The following is a 14,857-nucleotide window of genomic DNA, read 5'->3' as shown; positions in this document are numbered from 1 at the left end:
TTTCATATGTATTTTTAATTTATTTTGATTTCCTTTATTCTATAAAAAACCAAACCAGTACTCTGTGTGTGTTTTTCCTGAGCTTAGATCACCCTTGCCTGGTGTTGAGGACTCTTGAGTTGGTTCCCAGTGCTGAACAGGCTAAAGAAATTTAAATAAGCACTTGTGTATCTACAACTCAAAGGGTGGGAAAAGCCCTTGAAACTGGTGTCTTTCCTCTGTCACCAGAGGGATAACAGTCCCTGGACTGAGCTTGGCTTTTGCAACTCTGTCTTTGCCATTTAGCTCCTCTTTGAGCCTGTCAAACCCACCTGGTGACCTCCTCTGTCTCCATCAGTGTCTGCTGAAGGATTTTTAAGGAATATTTTAGCAAGGAAGAGCATACAGTTGCCCTTTCCCTAACCCCCTTCTGGAAGCAGCAGTGTGAGACTTCCTGACCAGGAGCTGGTGTCCACTTCATCCCAGTGAGTCACCTTTGATAGACCTTTCTAAGAAAACAGGCCTCCAGCTGTGACTCTCATGCTTCCTTTTCCATCCTGAACATCCTCAGGTTGCCGGTTTAAGCATATTTCATGAGAAAAATGTCTCTTTTGGTTACTTGAAAACTGGCTGTTGGTTAATCTGGGCACAACCTTCTATGTGGAGTTTAGAGCAGTGAAAGCTCATTTTAACTTTTCTTTAAACCCACAAGAATTACATCAAGATCTATTTTGCTCTTCCCATGGAAGAACCCCACTCCAGACCTCCACAAAGCTATCACAGCTTAGCTCATGTCCCTGACATCTTCTGAGCTGGTCAGTTGCTATCCTGCTTTCCATTAATCTTTGATATTCGTTTTCCTGTAAGGTGAAAGACACTGTCACCCTTTGCAGGTTTTATGCCAAGGTTTGGTTCTGCTGGTGCTGTGCTCATGGACCTCTTCCCTTGGAGTGTTTTCTCATAAATGCAGCCATGCACGGGAGGGATGCCAGAGGGATAATGAAGCTGATGGACATGGAGGTACTCCAAGGGCTGGATCATCTCTGCTCTGAAGACAGGCTGAGAGCTAGGCATGTATACCTGAAGAAGGGAGACCTTAGAGCCCTTGCCAGGGCCTAAAGGGCTCCAAAAGAGTTGGAGAGTGACTTTGAACAAGGGTGTGGAGGGACAAGGAGGAATGGCTTCCCATTGACAGAGGGCAGGATTAGATGGGATATCGGGAAGAAATTCTTCCTGTGAGGGTGGTGAGGCCCTGGCACAGGTTGCCCAGAGAAGCTGTGGTTGTTCCATGCCTGGAAGTGTTCAAGGCCAGGTTGGATGGGGTTTGGAGCAACCTGGTCTAGTGGAAGGTGTCCCTGCCCATGGCAGGGGGTGGAATGAGATGAGCTTTAGGGTTCCTTCCTTCATGATTTTACAAAAACCTGCTCTCAGAGCTGCCAAAGTGACCACATAGTGCTACTGGCTACAAAAGCAGCAATCAGGGCCACAGAGGACAGCCATCACAGCATTTCCTTTGCCAGGAAGGAGTATGGAGAGCCCAGAGGAAAGATCACTCTGTCCCTACTTAGGATAGAGGTTTAGCACTGGGGAATGTAGTTTTGAACTCCTGCCTGAGCAATGACTTTCAGAGGTGAGCACAGACAGTGCAGTAGTTGACACTTGGCAGGTTTATTTCATGGTAATACCTCCTAAGTGCAGTAATTGACACAGTTTTAATTACCTTCATCCTCCACTTGTGGGTAAGTTCTTAACCTCAGGCTTATAGCATGCAAGTTTAAATTCCAAACCCATAGAACAAACACTGAGGTACAGAATGTCAGAGGAACTTTGCAGCCAGGAACAAACCTGGTCCCCTTGTACCTCAGCTCCTGCTCTTGAGGTCTGGTGACAAGGGAATGCCCTTTATCTGGGATGCAGGGAGTTCCCTGCCCTAGCTGATCTGTGCTGCTTGGAGAGATGATGCTCACAAGGCATCACTGAAGGGTTTGAGTTGGAAGTGATCTTAAAGCTCACCCAGTTCCAATATCTCCCATGGGCAGCGACACTTTCCACTAGACCAGGCTGTTTGAAACCCCATACAATCTGGCCTTGACCACTTCCAGGGGTGAGGCATCACTCATCACTGCTGTGATGGCCTCTCCTACCCCTTGATAATTCACTGAACAAGGCCTTTGCCCAGGAATTTTAAATCCCTGAGATCTAGCTGCAGATCCCTCATTGTCTAGTAGCTCACTGCTCCACAAATGTACTGATTCCTGGCATTTTTATTGGAACCACGATGGCAAATGTGTTTCTTTTCCTTCTTTAAAGCAAATGGGACACGGAGGCTGAAGAGATGAGATCGCACCATGGAAATGGGTGTCTTTTGCCTTAGACTGGTGCACATGAACACCTGGACCCCAGGCCATAGCTGGACTCTGGATTCTCAGCCCTGCTTGTCTGAAACAGAATTTCAGAAAATACAGTAAAAACAGGCTCTGAATTTTACTGCATCCAGGTGTTACAGAGCAGCATTACTGGTCCTGGGCAGGTCACTGCTGAGTGATAAATGGTAACTTGGAAGAGGTGGGCACAGCCACAGTTAAAATATTACAGAAATGGGTGTTTTTCCTTATGCATCATGTTGTTAATTTTTAAAGACTTCTTTTGGAAAAGGATGGAGCTATAGGTGTGCTAAGGTGGTCCTCCATTGCTTGCACCCTAAAATCATTGAATCATAGAACGGTTTGGGCTGGAAAAGACCTTTCAGATCATTGAGTCCAACTGCTCACCCAGCACTGCCGAGACCACCACTAATCCATGTTCCCATGTGCCACATCCACACGACATCTTTAAAATTGTTCTTGTAGTGGGAAAGGAAATCCAAACTGGCCAGAATCTCAGGCTCACCTTTGCCTCTGATGCTTTCAGAAGGTTCATGATTTCCCCTTCACGGGCATAATCCAGGGGTGTATGTCCCATTTCGTTCTTCTGCAGGGGGTTGGCACCTGACAGCACAAGAAATGAGTAACATCAGGAGCTCAGAATTCAGTCTTGGGGCAGAAGGAGCAGGAAGCACATCCTGTCTGTGTCCCCTCCTAATCTTTGCTCTGAAGGGTGTCTGGATCAGAAAGAGAATGTACAACCAGCAGTTACAAGCACAGGTCTCCAGGGAGGAAGAAAAGGGATTGTCACTGCTAATAGTTGGCTAGTCAGTGAAGAGCTGCTGAGGGGGGATGAGAGCACACAGTCACCAGAAGGAAATACAGTCTCACAAAAGCACCCACTCTCAGTCCTGTGGGAGACACATGGGACCATTACAGCTTCAACTGGACACACTGCCTGTGCCAGCTGCAGCTGGAGCTGAAGCTGGAACTGGCTGTAGCCTGTAGAGCAGCTGCTCCACTGAGCCCCTGGAGCACTTCTGGGGGAAAATCACACCCTTCCTTGGTGTATAATTAAAAAAACCCAAACAAATCCCAAAGACTGAGCTGGACTGAGTTGGATGCGCACCCCACAGAAACACACACACATGGAGAGAATTCCCCCTCCTAGATACACTGGATTGCAGAAGAGCATTCCATGTCAAACTGGTCCAGTCGCAGTGATGGGAAATACATGGAGGGAAACGCAGTGATATCAGGAGACAGGGATAATGGGCAATAGCCAGAGGGGCAAACAAGATCTCAGGATTAATCTCTGACTCTCAGTATCTCAGGAGTTGTCTCTAAGGCAGAGAATTGTCACTAACACTGGTGCACTCCATGACCCCACAGCAGCTCCTAACTGCAAGAGTCTATGAGAATGAACCTTCAAATTAGTCCCAAACCCCCTAAACTGGTGCTGAAACCGACCATCCCACCAGTTATCAAGCCTTGGAAAGCAGCTTGGTGGAGGAAGAGCCCATAACTGTGCTCAGCAGGTCTGGGATGTCTTCTATCCCAATCCTTCCACTGCAATTCTGGGCAATGTGCTCCTGCCTGAGCAGGGGAGTTGGTCCAGATGACTCCTCTGGTATCCCTTCCAGCCTGAATCATTCTGTGTTTCTGCTGGAAACATGGGAGTGAGACAAGTACTCTGGCAGAGGCAGACCAAACTGCTCCTGTGCCATGAGACAGCACAAAGCACCAGGAGTGCTCAGTAACAGAGAGCAGCAATCAGAATAGATGAATGAAGTAAGGGGAGTCTGTGGGAGCGAAGCCGGAGAGATTAGCCATTCCTAGGCATTGGCATCAGGGAACTATATTTGCTTACAGGATGAAAAATGTGCTCCATAAACATTCGACACGGACTAATTTCTATGGCAAGCCTTGTCTTCACAAATAAAGAATATGATCAAGACAGGTGAGATTACACACTGCTGGGGCTGGCTGCTCCATATACGTTAAAGAGACAGTGCTCCCATGATCCCCCCCCTGCCAAAACCCACCTGGGTCTGTGCAGTGAGCAGTGGGGCATGTTCCTGACTTCTCCAAATGATGACATCCTCGAGGCTAGGCCTGCTTTCATTTCTGATGGAGTGTTTGTTTGGCTTTGCCCTGGATCTATCAATAATGGCTCTCCAATATTGGCCTAATCCCCCTGTTAATGGCTTTGACGACTTGACTAATTGCTGCAATAATTGATAGAACCTGACTCCTATAACTGGTCGATTCCAACCTCGAGTACCAGCAGCAATAAAATATTATGCTGCCATAAATAACGGTATCACTTGGCTTGCTAATAGAAGGTAAAAGTGGCCACTGGTCTGTCGGTGCCCTGGCTGACCCCACTCCACATCATCCCCACCTCCTCTCCTGCCCTCTCCCACCCTGTGCCACAGGCTGCAGCAGTATCCAAGGGGACGTCAACCTTCCACGACTTAATAGAAGGCAATTTGTCACCTCCCACTCGCTGTCTGTAGCTGGAGATGGACACCTGGGCAGCACCTCAGGCTGTATGAGCCCGTCGCCTCCTCCCGCCCTCCATGCTCATATTAGAAGGCCCCGGCTGATAATATTTGATAAATAGCATGGGGGTTCTCTCCCTGCACCCGCCCAGCATTGTGGCGCTGCAGCAGCTGCAGAAGGTCACTCATTGGGGAAATATGTTTCTGTCAGTGGGATCGAAAAAAGTTTAGTGGAGTGACAGGCCTCAATTTTTCAAATTTTATTAACTCCATCCTCTTAACAATTTGTCTTGAATTCCTTCAGATTCTGGATAACTGTCAATAGAGCTGGCAACGCAGCAGACACTGGTACTTAGGTCCCTCACTGCTGTCAGGATAGGGATGGGGATGGCAAGAGGAGAGAGAGATGGCAGGAGGAAAAGGAGAATGCCAAAGGGCACAGACAGAACCTGGAGTAATATCCCAGTAATGCTCTCTGAATCCTCGGCAGTCCCAAGACCCTGCTCTTGTCACTCCATCCTGTCAGGGCAGACAAGCAGCAGATCTGAGCCTGCTGCAGCCAGAACAAGGTTCACACTTCTAACAGAACAGGGCAGGACACATGGTGGCATTGGAGCCTTATACGGACAACCAGAAAAAGACATTGCTCTGTAGAGTGGACAATCATAGCTTGAGAAAGCCCTGAGTACTGGGACAAGGAAAGGACTCTTGCGGACCTCATTTCATAACCCAGCCAGATGGTGTGAAAGCTCCTGCTCCTGGACATATCCACAGGTAGCCTCCACCTGAGTGTTTGGGCCTTGAGCTGCTCCCAGTAGTGGGTGTGTGGACAGAGAGCTGGCATGAGACAGTCCCTGTCCTGATGCCACTCCAAAAGTCCTGCCTGCAAATGAACTGGGCAGCAGCAGTGGCCTGTGGTGACCTGTGTTACGGAAAGACAAGATGCAAAAATGTTCAGTGTCTCCCATCTCCCTTCTCTGGTGTCCAGAAGGTACAATATGGTGAAGGTGGCAACCGAGTGCTTGCACAAGTTCTCTGGCACAGAAGACAGCACTGCTTCAGTCAGGGAAGTCAGGGAAAGCCATTTTCCCAGTATAAAGCCATTCAACAAGGATGGCCTTCACAGAACATTTTAGGTGTGAAAAGCCCTCTGACACCATTGAGTCCAGCCATTCCCCCAGCACTACCAAGGCCACCACTAACCCACGTCCCCAAGTGCCACAACTACATGGCCATCCCCTTCAGAGATGGGGACTCCACCACTGCTTTGGGCAGCCTGGGCTGGATAGCCCTTTAAGGGAAGGAATTTTCCCCATATCCAACCTAAACCTCCCCTGGCACAACTTGAGGCCACTTCCTCTTGTCCTGTCTACCACTTGTTATCTGTGAGAAGATACAAATCCCCACCTACATAATACAGCCATTGCATAAAGCGACTCTCTCCAGTATAAAACTGCTCTCCCAGTATGAAGTAATTTTCCCCACTATAAAAACATTCATAGAATCACAGAATCATTGACTGGTTTCAATCCAAAGGGACCATAAAGATCATTTATTTCCAACCCTCCTGCCATGAATAAGTATGCCATTCTCCCTAATACAAAGCCACTGAACCAGTACAAAGCCATTATTTCCAGTATAAAGCCATTTTCTCCAGTATAAAGCCATTATCTCTAATATAAAACACCAGTGCTGAGTCTGTCCTGAGTGGAGGGTCTGAGCACACTTGGCACCTGGGCAGGACAAGTACAGGCAAGGCCTGGGCACAGGCAGCAGGGATAAACCTCAGGGCACTTCTCTCTGCTCCTGATTTCACTGCACCCAGGAGTACTTCAAGATCTTTTATCAGGCTCTGTGAGCACCCCTTCTGCCTAGGTCACTGCCTTGGACCCATTCTGTGCTCCAGCACACTGAGGGGATTTGGGGAGCATCCCTTTCCCTGCAGCAGACTCTGCTGGATCCTGGAAGTGTGTGGGAAATAAACTCTTTTTTCTGTTGAAGGAAACTAAATTTCAGAAAAGAAGAGCCTGAAAGTAGCAAAACCCATGGTGGCTGCTGCTGTGGGTGCTGGAAGTGGACACATTGAGTGGCCATCATCCTACACCAGGATGTCCCCATATGCCACTTCTATACATCTGTTAAATCCCTTCAGGAATGGGGACTCCACCACTGCCATGGACAGCCTGCACCAGGGCTGGACAACATCTTCAGGGAAGGAATCTTCTGTAATATTCAACCTAAACTTCCCCTGGTGCAACTTGAGGCCATTTCTTCTTGTCCTGTCACTTGTTGTCTGGGAGAACCTGGCTACAACCTCTTTTTGAGTAGTACTGTGGAGTGAGAAGGTCTAGCCTGAACCTCTTTTTCTCCCACGAGTGGCACAAAACCGACTCCAAGATTTGAGGTGCAACCTCAACAGTGCCCAGTACAGGGATCAGTCACTGTCCTGGTCCTGCTGGCCACACTATTGGTGACACAAGCCAAGATCTCTTTGGTCTTATTGTCCACATGGGCACACACATTGCACCTGCACCATTTCCAGCTCCACCACATCAAGTGCTGCCTAATGCACAGCCCTGGGCTGGTAGCAGCCCTCACAGAGCTCTAGGGAACAGGATCTGCGCTCCCTTGGTCCAGTGGCCTCATTCTCAAAGCACAAGAAGCCTTTCCAACCTAAATTTGTCCAGCCAGGTTGGATGGGGCTTAGAGCAACCTGTTATAGTGGAAGGTGTTCCTGCCCATGCCAAGGGGTTGGAACTGGATGAGTTTAAGGTCCCTTCCAATCCAAATCATTATGTGATTCTGTGAAGGAAGGATTTAGACTTAATTAAGAATTTGATGTTTCTGGAGTAGAGTTTACATGAAAAAGCAGACACCCATAGCTCTGTGATGAAGGTCAGATGCTGACAAGGGCCAGCAACAACCAGCAAGGGAGGTCCTCTTGGAGATGCAGCTTAACCAGTGCTCCCAAACCTTGTGAACCAGATTGAACACAAATCTTTATGTACTTGGACAGACAGAACAGTCATGTGTCATGTTCAGGACCAGATGTGCAAGCTGGAACAGAGGCAAAGGAGGAGACTGGTTGGAGCAGCATGTAAACTGGACTGCAGATAAGGACTGAGCCCCATCAGTGGAGAGGTGAGGTCTAATACTAAAGACTGGAAAAAAAAAGAAGGTAAGAAAGGCAATTATATGAGCCAGTGACACAGGATTTGTACAAAATGAAATGCCCTGACTGAACAGGGAAAATACAGCACAAGAGTCACCCCTCTAAGAGACTGAAGGGCACTGCAACACACTGAAAACTAGCCCAGGGACTGTAAGGGTAAAGAGCACAACACCAATAAATTGTTGAACTGGTGAAAATCAGAGACCAAGAGCTCTGGCAGTCAGAAAGCTCCCAAGACAAGGTGAAAGCCTTAATTCCGCCTTGGACAAAGCAAAAGGCTTTCTCAAACCTCAGCTCCTAAGCACAACGGCAATGGGACGCATGTTCATGCCAAACTTCCTCACCAGAAAATCCAGCAAAGAATCCATGGCCAAGGAGCTTTGTACCACAAGAGGAAAACAGGGATCTTGCTAGAAACAAAGCAGCAGCCCACCAGCAGGTAAACAGGTGTCAGAAACATGGATGTAAAGACTGAAGAAACCCATGATATTTATTAAAGTCCTTATCATAAGAAGAGTTAGGATCTTAGGAATAAACCACACCATCATCCTTCTAAACCCAGGGGAGATGAAGAAAACCAAATGAAGTGTTTGCTCTGGCAAATTAAATGTAAAAAACCCACACATAAAGAAGCCCCTTCTTTAGGAATGAAAGCTAGTATACCTCTGAGCCTTATCAGAAGTCAGCCTGAGAGGGTGAATTTCCATAAGTGATAAATATCAAGGCCAGGGTGGACAGGACTTGGAACAACCTGATCTATTGAGAGGTGTTCCTGTCCATGGTGAGGGTTTGTAACAAGATGAGCCTGAAGGTCACTTCCAATCCAAAAATGTTCTCTGATTCTACAGAAAATGGGAAAGTTGCAATAGAAGAAAGAGGGAAAGAATGAATAAATGCCTTAAATGTGTGCACATTTCACTCTTTATTGGCACCTAAGTGTAAGTTTGTCTACGCCTACTTGACAACTGTGTGTGAAACCAATCCACCTGACTCCTGACTCTTGTTTTGTAAGGTAAGAGAGAGGAAACTACAGAATCATACTCTTCCCATATATGCATCACCCTTTCTCCACATAACCATGTGTGCAGAGCTCTTAAGATCATGCCAAACATGTTGTCACTGTCAAGCCTGTCCCCAGAAAACACTTCAAGAGGTATCTATTTACTCCCCTGCCCTAAGGGAAAACTATTCCTAAGTGCTCCAACACAGACAGAAATGTGCTGGCACTTTGGACTCTTATTGCTTCCACCACAGTGGGATGCTGGATGCCTCGATGCTCAGATATGATTGGTTTCTAAATCCCAGTTTCATAGGATTTTAATTACTGGTCTGGCATGGTGGGGAGTGGAACTGGCTGCGGTCAGACGAAGGATCGATATGCCGGCCCAGAACATATTGAGCCTCAGCACTCACAGATGCTATTGCACTATTTAATCATCTTTTGCAAAATTTACAGTGCAACAGCAGGAATCAATACGGAATTTATCACATTCCCTTCTAAATATGAGCATGGAGAGGGAGAGAGGATGTCAGGCACTCTGCATGACAGCTGGCCTGGGCAGCAAACCTCCAAAACAGACCACCCAGGACAGCTACCATGCCTTATGACTCACCAAAAAGGGCTCAGCCAGCCACTGGGACTTGCATTCCCAGGGACAGCTGCATCCACAGTGACTGTATTTGTATGCTCTGACCTGCTTGCAGGCTAAACCTTGTCCCACCTACTCTTAAGGAAAAACAGAAGGAGGCCACAAAGGTTGTGCAGAGCCTTACACTGCACAGCGTGGTTTACAGAGCCTGTCATAGAGTAATAGAATAGTTTCATAGGATTTTTTGGGTTGGAAAAGCCCTGCCAGACCGTCAAGTCCAACCACGCCCTCAGCACCAACCCGTGTCCCCAAAAGCCACACCCACAAGGCTTTTAAATCCCTCCATGGATGGGGACTCCAACACTGCCCTGGGCAGCCTGTGCCAAGGCTGAACAACCCTTTTGGGAAAGAAGTTTTTCCGGTATCCAAAGTAAACCTCCCCTGGCAAAACCTGAGGCAGTTTCTTCTCGTCCTGTTGCTTATTACCTGGGAGAAAAGCCCAACCCGCACCTGGCTCCACCCTCCTTTCAGGGAGTCGTAGAGAGGGAGGAGTTCTGCCCTGAGCTCTTGTCTTTTTTGCTGCTGACTGCAGCAAAATCTCAATGTTATTTTCTCAGGATGTGTTAAAACCAAAGGTATCTCCTCTCTTGAACTGGTTGCTGGGGACCTGAGAGCCTACTCTCTAGGGATATCCTTTACTCTCCCTCTGGAAGAATAGACCCTTTTAATCTGGGATGCAGCAGAAAACACTCAAGACATATTATGCAGTAGTTAATAAGAAATTAATTGTGTTAGAAAAACCCAATTAATTAGAACCTGATTTTTCCAGAGAATACTATAAGCACTTTTGCCTTCTGATGTCCAAAACCAATCCCTTGCAATGCTGGCTCCATAATCTGTTTACCCATCACTCACCCTGCTCACAAGATCTGCAATTACACTGGACTGAGGAGAGGAGTGCACAACATTATAAACAAATGCACTGAGCTAAATTTACCAGCAAATCGAGTTCAGCAGACCAGGTTATTGCAGCTTCAGCTAAAATGTTTTCACAAATGTATGTTTGTTTCTTCCTCTCTCTCACATCTAATTAGAGATGAGAGACTCCAAGATTGCTGTAGAGGACCTTTGGACAAGGGCAAGGAGTGACAGGACAAGGAGGAATGGTTTCACACTACAAGAGGGCAGGATTAGATGGGGTATTGGGAAGAAATTCTTCCCTGTGAGGTTGGTGAGGCCCTGGCACAGGTTGCCCAGAGAAGCTGTGGCTGCCCCATTCCTGGAAGTGTCCAAGGCCAGTTTGGATGCAATTCTGAATTATTGGATTGCAGTGGATTGCACCCCATTGCAGTGGGGTGGAATGAGAAGAGCTTTAAGGTCCTTTACAAGCCAAACCATTTTGTGATCCTGTGATTCTGCTAAGGGTGTACTGCAGGAGGCATTTCCGATGCAGTAACAGCCTGGTGAGTCTGTGTGCTGGCTCTAGGAGGAGCTGGGAGCAGAGGGGATGATTTCTGAAGATGGGAATTACAAAGCAGGGCAGTCAGGGATGAGGAGAGCATTGAGGAGAGTGGAACACATATGGACCCTGCTCAAGTTTCGCAGGAGGGCAGGTGTCTGTTTCTGCAGTGGGGACAGAGAGAGCGGAGGTCCCATGAATTGGCACAAGTCAGCCTATGAAGGAAGGAACTGCTCTACTTTTAGGCAAGGATAGGAAATACAAGCTCCTATCCACCTATGTGCAGCAGCAGAATAGTGCACTGCCACACAACTGTCTGAAAACAACACTTCCCCATATCAGTAGATGACAGTTCAGACAACCCCTTGCTATATGGACACACATACACACCAAACACACCTTGGAAAAGCACTTGGAAATTAATTTTGAGATCCTAGAAAAATGGCAGCTGAGCTGCTACACACCAGGAAAACCTTGCTTCTACGCTTCTTCCTGTGCCTAGTTTCTCAGGTGTATACATAAGCAAGAGCTCAAAATATTCTGATTTTGCATTTTGTAAGCTCCAAGCTAAGACAGTTCCTGAAGCATCTTCTGTGCTCTGTCTAGTGTAACTTTAATTTACAGGAAGGTTACCACAGTTATGACAACTCTTCCCAGCACAAGGCTGTGAGAGGGGAACAGTTTCTCATGCTGGGAGAAGGGTCATTTACCTGCAGGGCAAATCCCTGAACAGCGGAAGTACTATCCCTAGCTCTGAATCACAGGATCACAAGATTGTTTGGGCTGAACAGACCTTAAAGCCCACCTCACTCTACTCCCCTGCCATGGGCATGGACACCTTCCACAACACTTGGTTGCTCCAAGACCTAGCCAACCTGGCCTGGAACACTTCCAGTGATGGGGCAGCCACAGCTGCTCTGGGCAACCTGTACCAGGGCCTTGGCACCCTCACAGGGAAGAATTTCCTCCCAATATCCTATCTAACCCTGCCCTCAGTCAGTGGGGAGCCCTAACTTGTCCTGTCACTCCATGCACTTATCCATAGACCCTCTCCAGCTCTCTTGGAGCTCCTTCAGGCACTGGCAGGTGCTCTAAGGTCTCCCTGGAGCCTTCTTTTCTCCCAGGTGAACAACCCCAGCTCTCCCAGCCTGTCTTCAGAGCAGAGGGGCTCCAGCCCTCAAACAATCTCCATGACTTGCTCTGGACACATAAATCAGTGCCTGCTTCTGGCAAAGATCTCTTCTGGATCCCTGCATTTCAGCGACAGGTTCTGGAGCAGAACAATTTGTAGAAGGGTGGCTGATGTTGGCTATGCTCTATGGCAAGGTTACACCATTGCCAGAAAGCTGCACCTTTTAATACTGGCTATTTCACCTAAATACTGATATAATAAAATCTCCCTCTAAAACAAGGAGACTTCTGACACCAGTGAGCTGGTGACCTTGCCTGCCTTCCTCCGAGCCAAACACAAAGTCCCTGGAATCAATTGTGCCTGCAGTAGCAACTGGTGAACTCTGTGGATGTGAGTGCTCACCCACCCCTTCCCCAAACACCAATATTTATGGTGTCGCCTCAGGTCAGGCAACTGTGAAATGTCACCAACAACTGTCCGAAAGGACAACAGAGCCGCCACTTCGTCTCGCGGTCTGCTGGGCACACACATGCTGACCACAGGGCTATAAGGTCCTGGAGGGGTCAAGCGAGTCACTGAATGGGCCACAAAAGGCTAGGGATGTGGGGTGAGGGGCAAGTGCAGGGGGCTTCCCTTAGAAAACAACAGGGGGGTTGGGAAGTGGTTGGAGCAGAGAGGGGCTGGGCGGTTAATGGCTTTGGCCTGAGGGCAGGGCACCAGCGAGGGAAGTTAAGAGGGAGAGTAAATGGAGAGTTAGTAAAAGGCAGGTGTAGGGAGAGATCAAGGGGAGCCTGTTCCATGTCAGCAACCAGGAGCCACCCTGTGTGCGATGTCAATGGCAGCACAGGGGCATTACCCTCACAAAGGGCTGAACGGTGTTCGATCTCCACACCAAGACCCTTGGCCATGTATTCATCGCAGATTACACTGATGAGCAGGGATCCCCTGCTTTGTTATCACACGGAACCGGGAGGACGGAAACGCCCCCAGTGAATGCCCTGAAATCCTCCTATCATGTGGCAATCAGGAAATCCAACTTCAGCACCCAAAACTTGCTGAAAGGGTCTGCTGTCACCCCAGCAGCTCAGAGTCCACCTGAGAGAAAGATTGAAGCTTATTACATTTAGCAAATAATTCTCATGAATCTTCATCCTAACCATGACTGCAAAGGGTAAGTGGGTACTGTGGATGGTGAACAGGGATTAATCTGAGGAATACTGTGAACTCAGCCCTGGGATTCTACCAGGGCTCCAGTGGGATTTTTTATACCATCAACAAATGGAGACTGCCACCGGTGGGTTGCTGTCTCCAGGATCTGTGCACTGGGACATGCTCTACAAGACAAGGATTTCCGCTTGGAAATGAACTCCTAGTTTAGGCTCTTGATCAGGATCCAGAAGGATTTCTGTGGGGCTGGACTAAGAAAAGAACAGTGATGAGTGACCGTCACATTTTCTGGCTAAGTTCTGAATTTTCACTTCAATTTCACAGAATCCTTCCATTTGTACCCAAACAAACACAGTCCCACAGATTGTTAAATGCTTTTTTTTTATTGAGATCCAAGTGAGTTCTTTCAAGCTGAAACACTTTGCTACAAACAAAGAACTCTCTGTGGGCACCAGGCAGAGAAAGAGCCATTCACAGGAATGGCAGTGGCTCCAGGACAGACACAGAAACATCTCTGGAACAAAAAGAACAGTTGCCTCTGTGAAGTGAGGCCTGGATTGGCACAGTACTCAGAGAACTAAGCAGGGCACAACTGGAGAAACAAGGTGAACTTACTCTTTACAATGATTTATTCAGGATGGAAAAATTTTTTAGTGCTAACTTCACTTATTTGCACCCATCTTTTACCTGTACTTAGGGTAAAGCAAGGAGCTGCCTTGGTACTTTCAATCAATTGATAATATGTATCATGCAAGGAGGCTTTCCAAGGCAGAAAGGAGAAGCAGGCATCTTTGTAGAAAATGCTATTCCAGGTGATTCTGCCCCTCTGCCCCACTCAGGTGAGACCCCACCTGCAGAGCTGCCTCCAGCTCTGGGGTCCAACAACAGAAGGACCTAGAACTGCTGGAGTGAGTCCAGAGGAGGCCACAGAGGTGCTTTATGGGCTGAAACCCCTCTGCTCCGGAGACAGGCTGGGAGAGCTGGGAGTGGTCAGTCCAAACCATTCTGTGATTCACACCATGACAAATGTGGAACACTCTCCAGCCTCAAGTAAAGACTCTCTCTGCACAGATCTCTTCCCAATACCACTGTGATAACAACTTTTCCAGCACTTCAACCCCAGTGCCCACTGTAACACCCCAGAACCCCCTGCACTCTCCCGCAAAGCCCTTCCAGGTCTGTGCATTCACAACCTGTTGCTCCACTCTGCTCCTCCTGTGGGCATCCCTGCCCAGAACCGTGGGATCCCAGAGGTCTTGTTGGAGCAGTTCCTTCTGACTGACAGTGCCCATGGCCAAGTGACCACTGTGCACATGCTCTTGGCCCATGCAACAGACATACAGTAAGTCATATGCTCTGGGACCATGTCAGGCTCTGTGTTCACACAATGCCCACATGTGCTGTGAACACAGAGGGGGGGATTTATATGTCAGAAAAATGTAATGGACCCCATTTGGGCCAGTAGTTTTGTCTGAAGAATTCCCAGCCACCA

General features: G+C 48.0%; 1 protein-coding gene across 1 annotated transcript in view; it reads right to left on the bottom strand.

Annotated features, from left to right (window-relative positions):
• CLPB (ClpB family mitochondrial disaggregase) overlaps positions 1 to 14,857 on the bottom strand; it is a 74,352-nt gene that overhangs the window by 24,810 nt on the left and 34,685 nt on the right. The window contains exon 6 of the mRNA XM_058851520.1: positions 2,869 to 2,966. Coding sequence (XP_058707503.1) covers positions 2,869 to 2,966 — 98 coding nt within the window. The remainder of the gene's footprint in view (positions 1 to 2,868; positions 2,967 to 14,857) is intronic.

Source organism: Poecile atricapillus, chromosome 1, assembly GCF_030490865.1.
Source record: "Poecile atricapillus isolate bPoeAtr1 chromosome 1, bPoeAtr1.hap1, whole genome shotgun sequence".
Lineage (NCBI taxonomy): Eukaryota > Metazoa > Chordata > Aves > Passeriformes > Paridae > Poecile > Poecile atricapillus.
The sequence above is the reverse complement of the archived record's forward strand: the minus strand, read 5'-3'. Positions and strand labels throughout refer to the sequence as shown.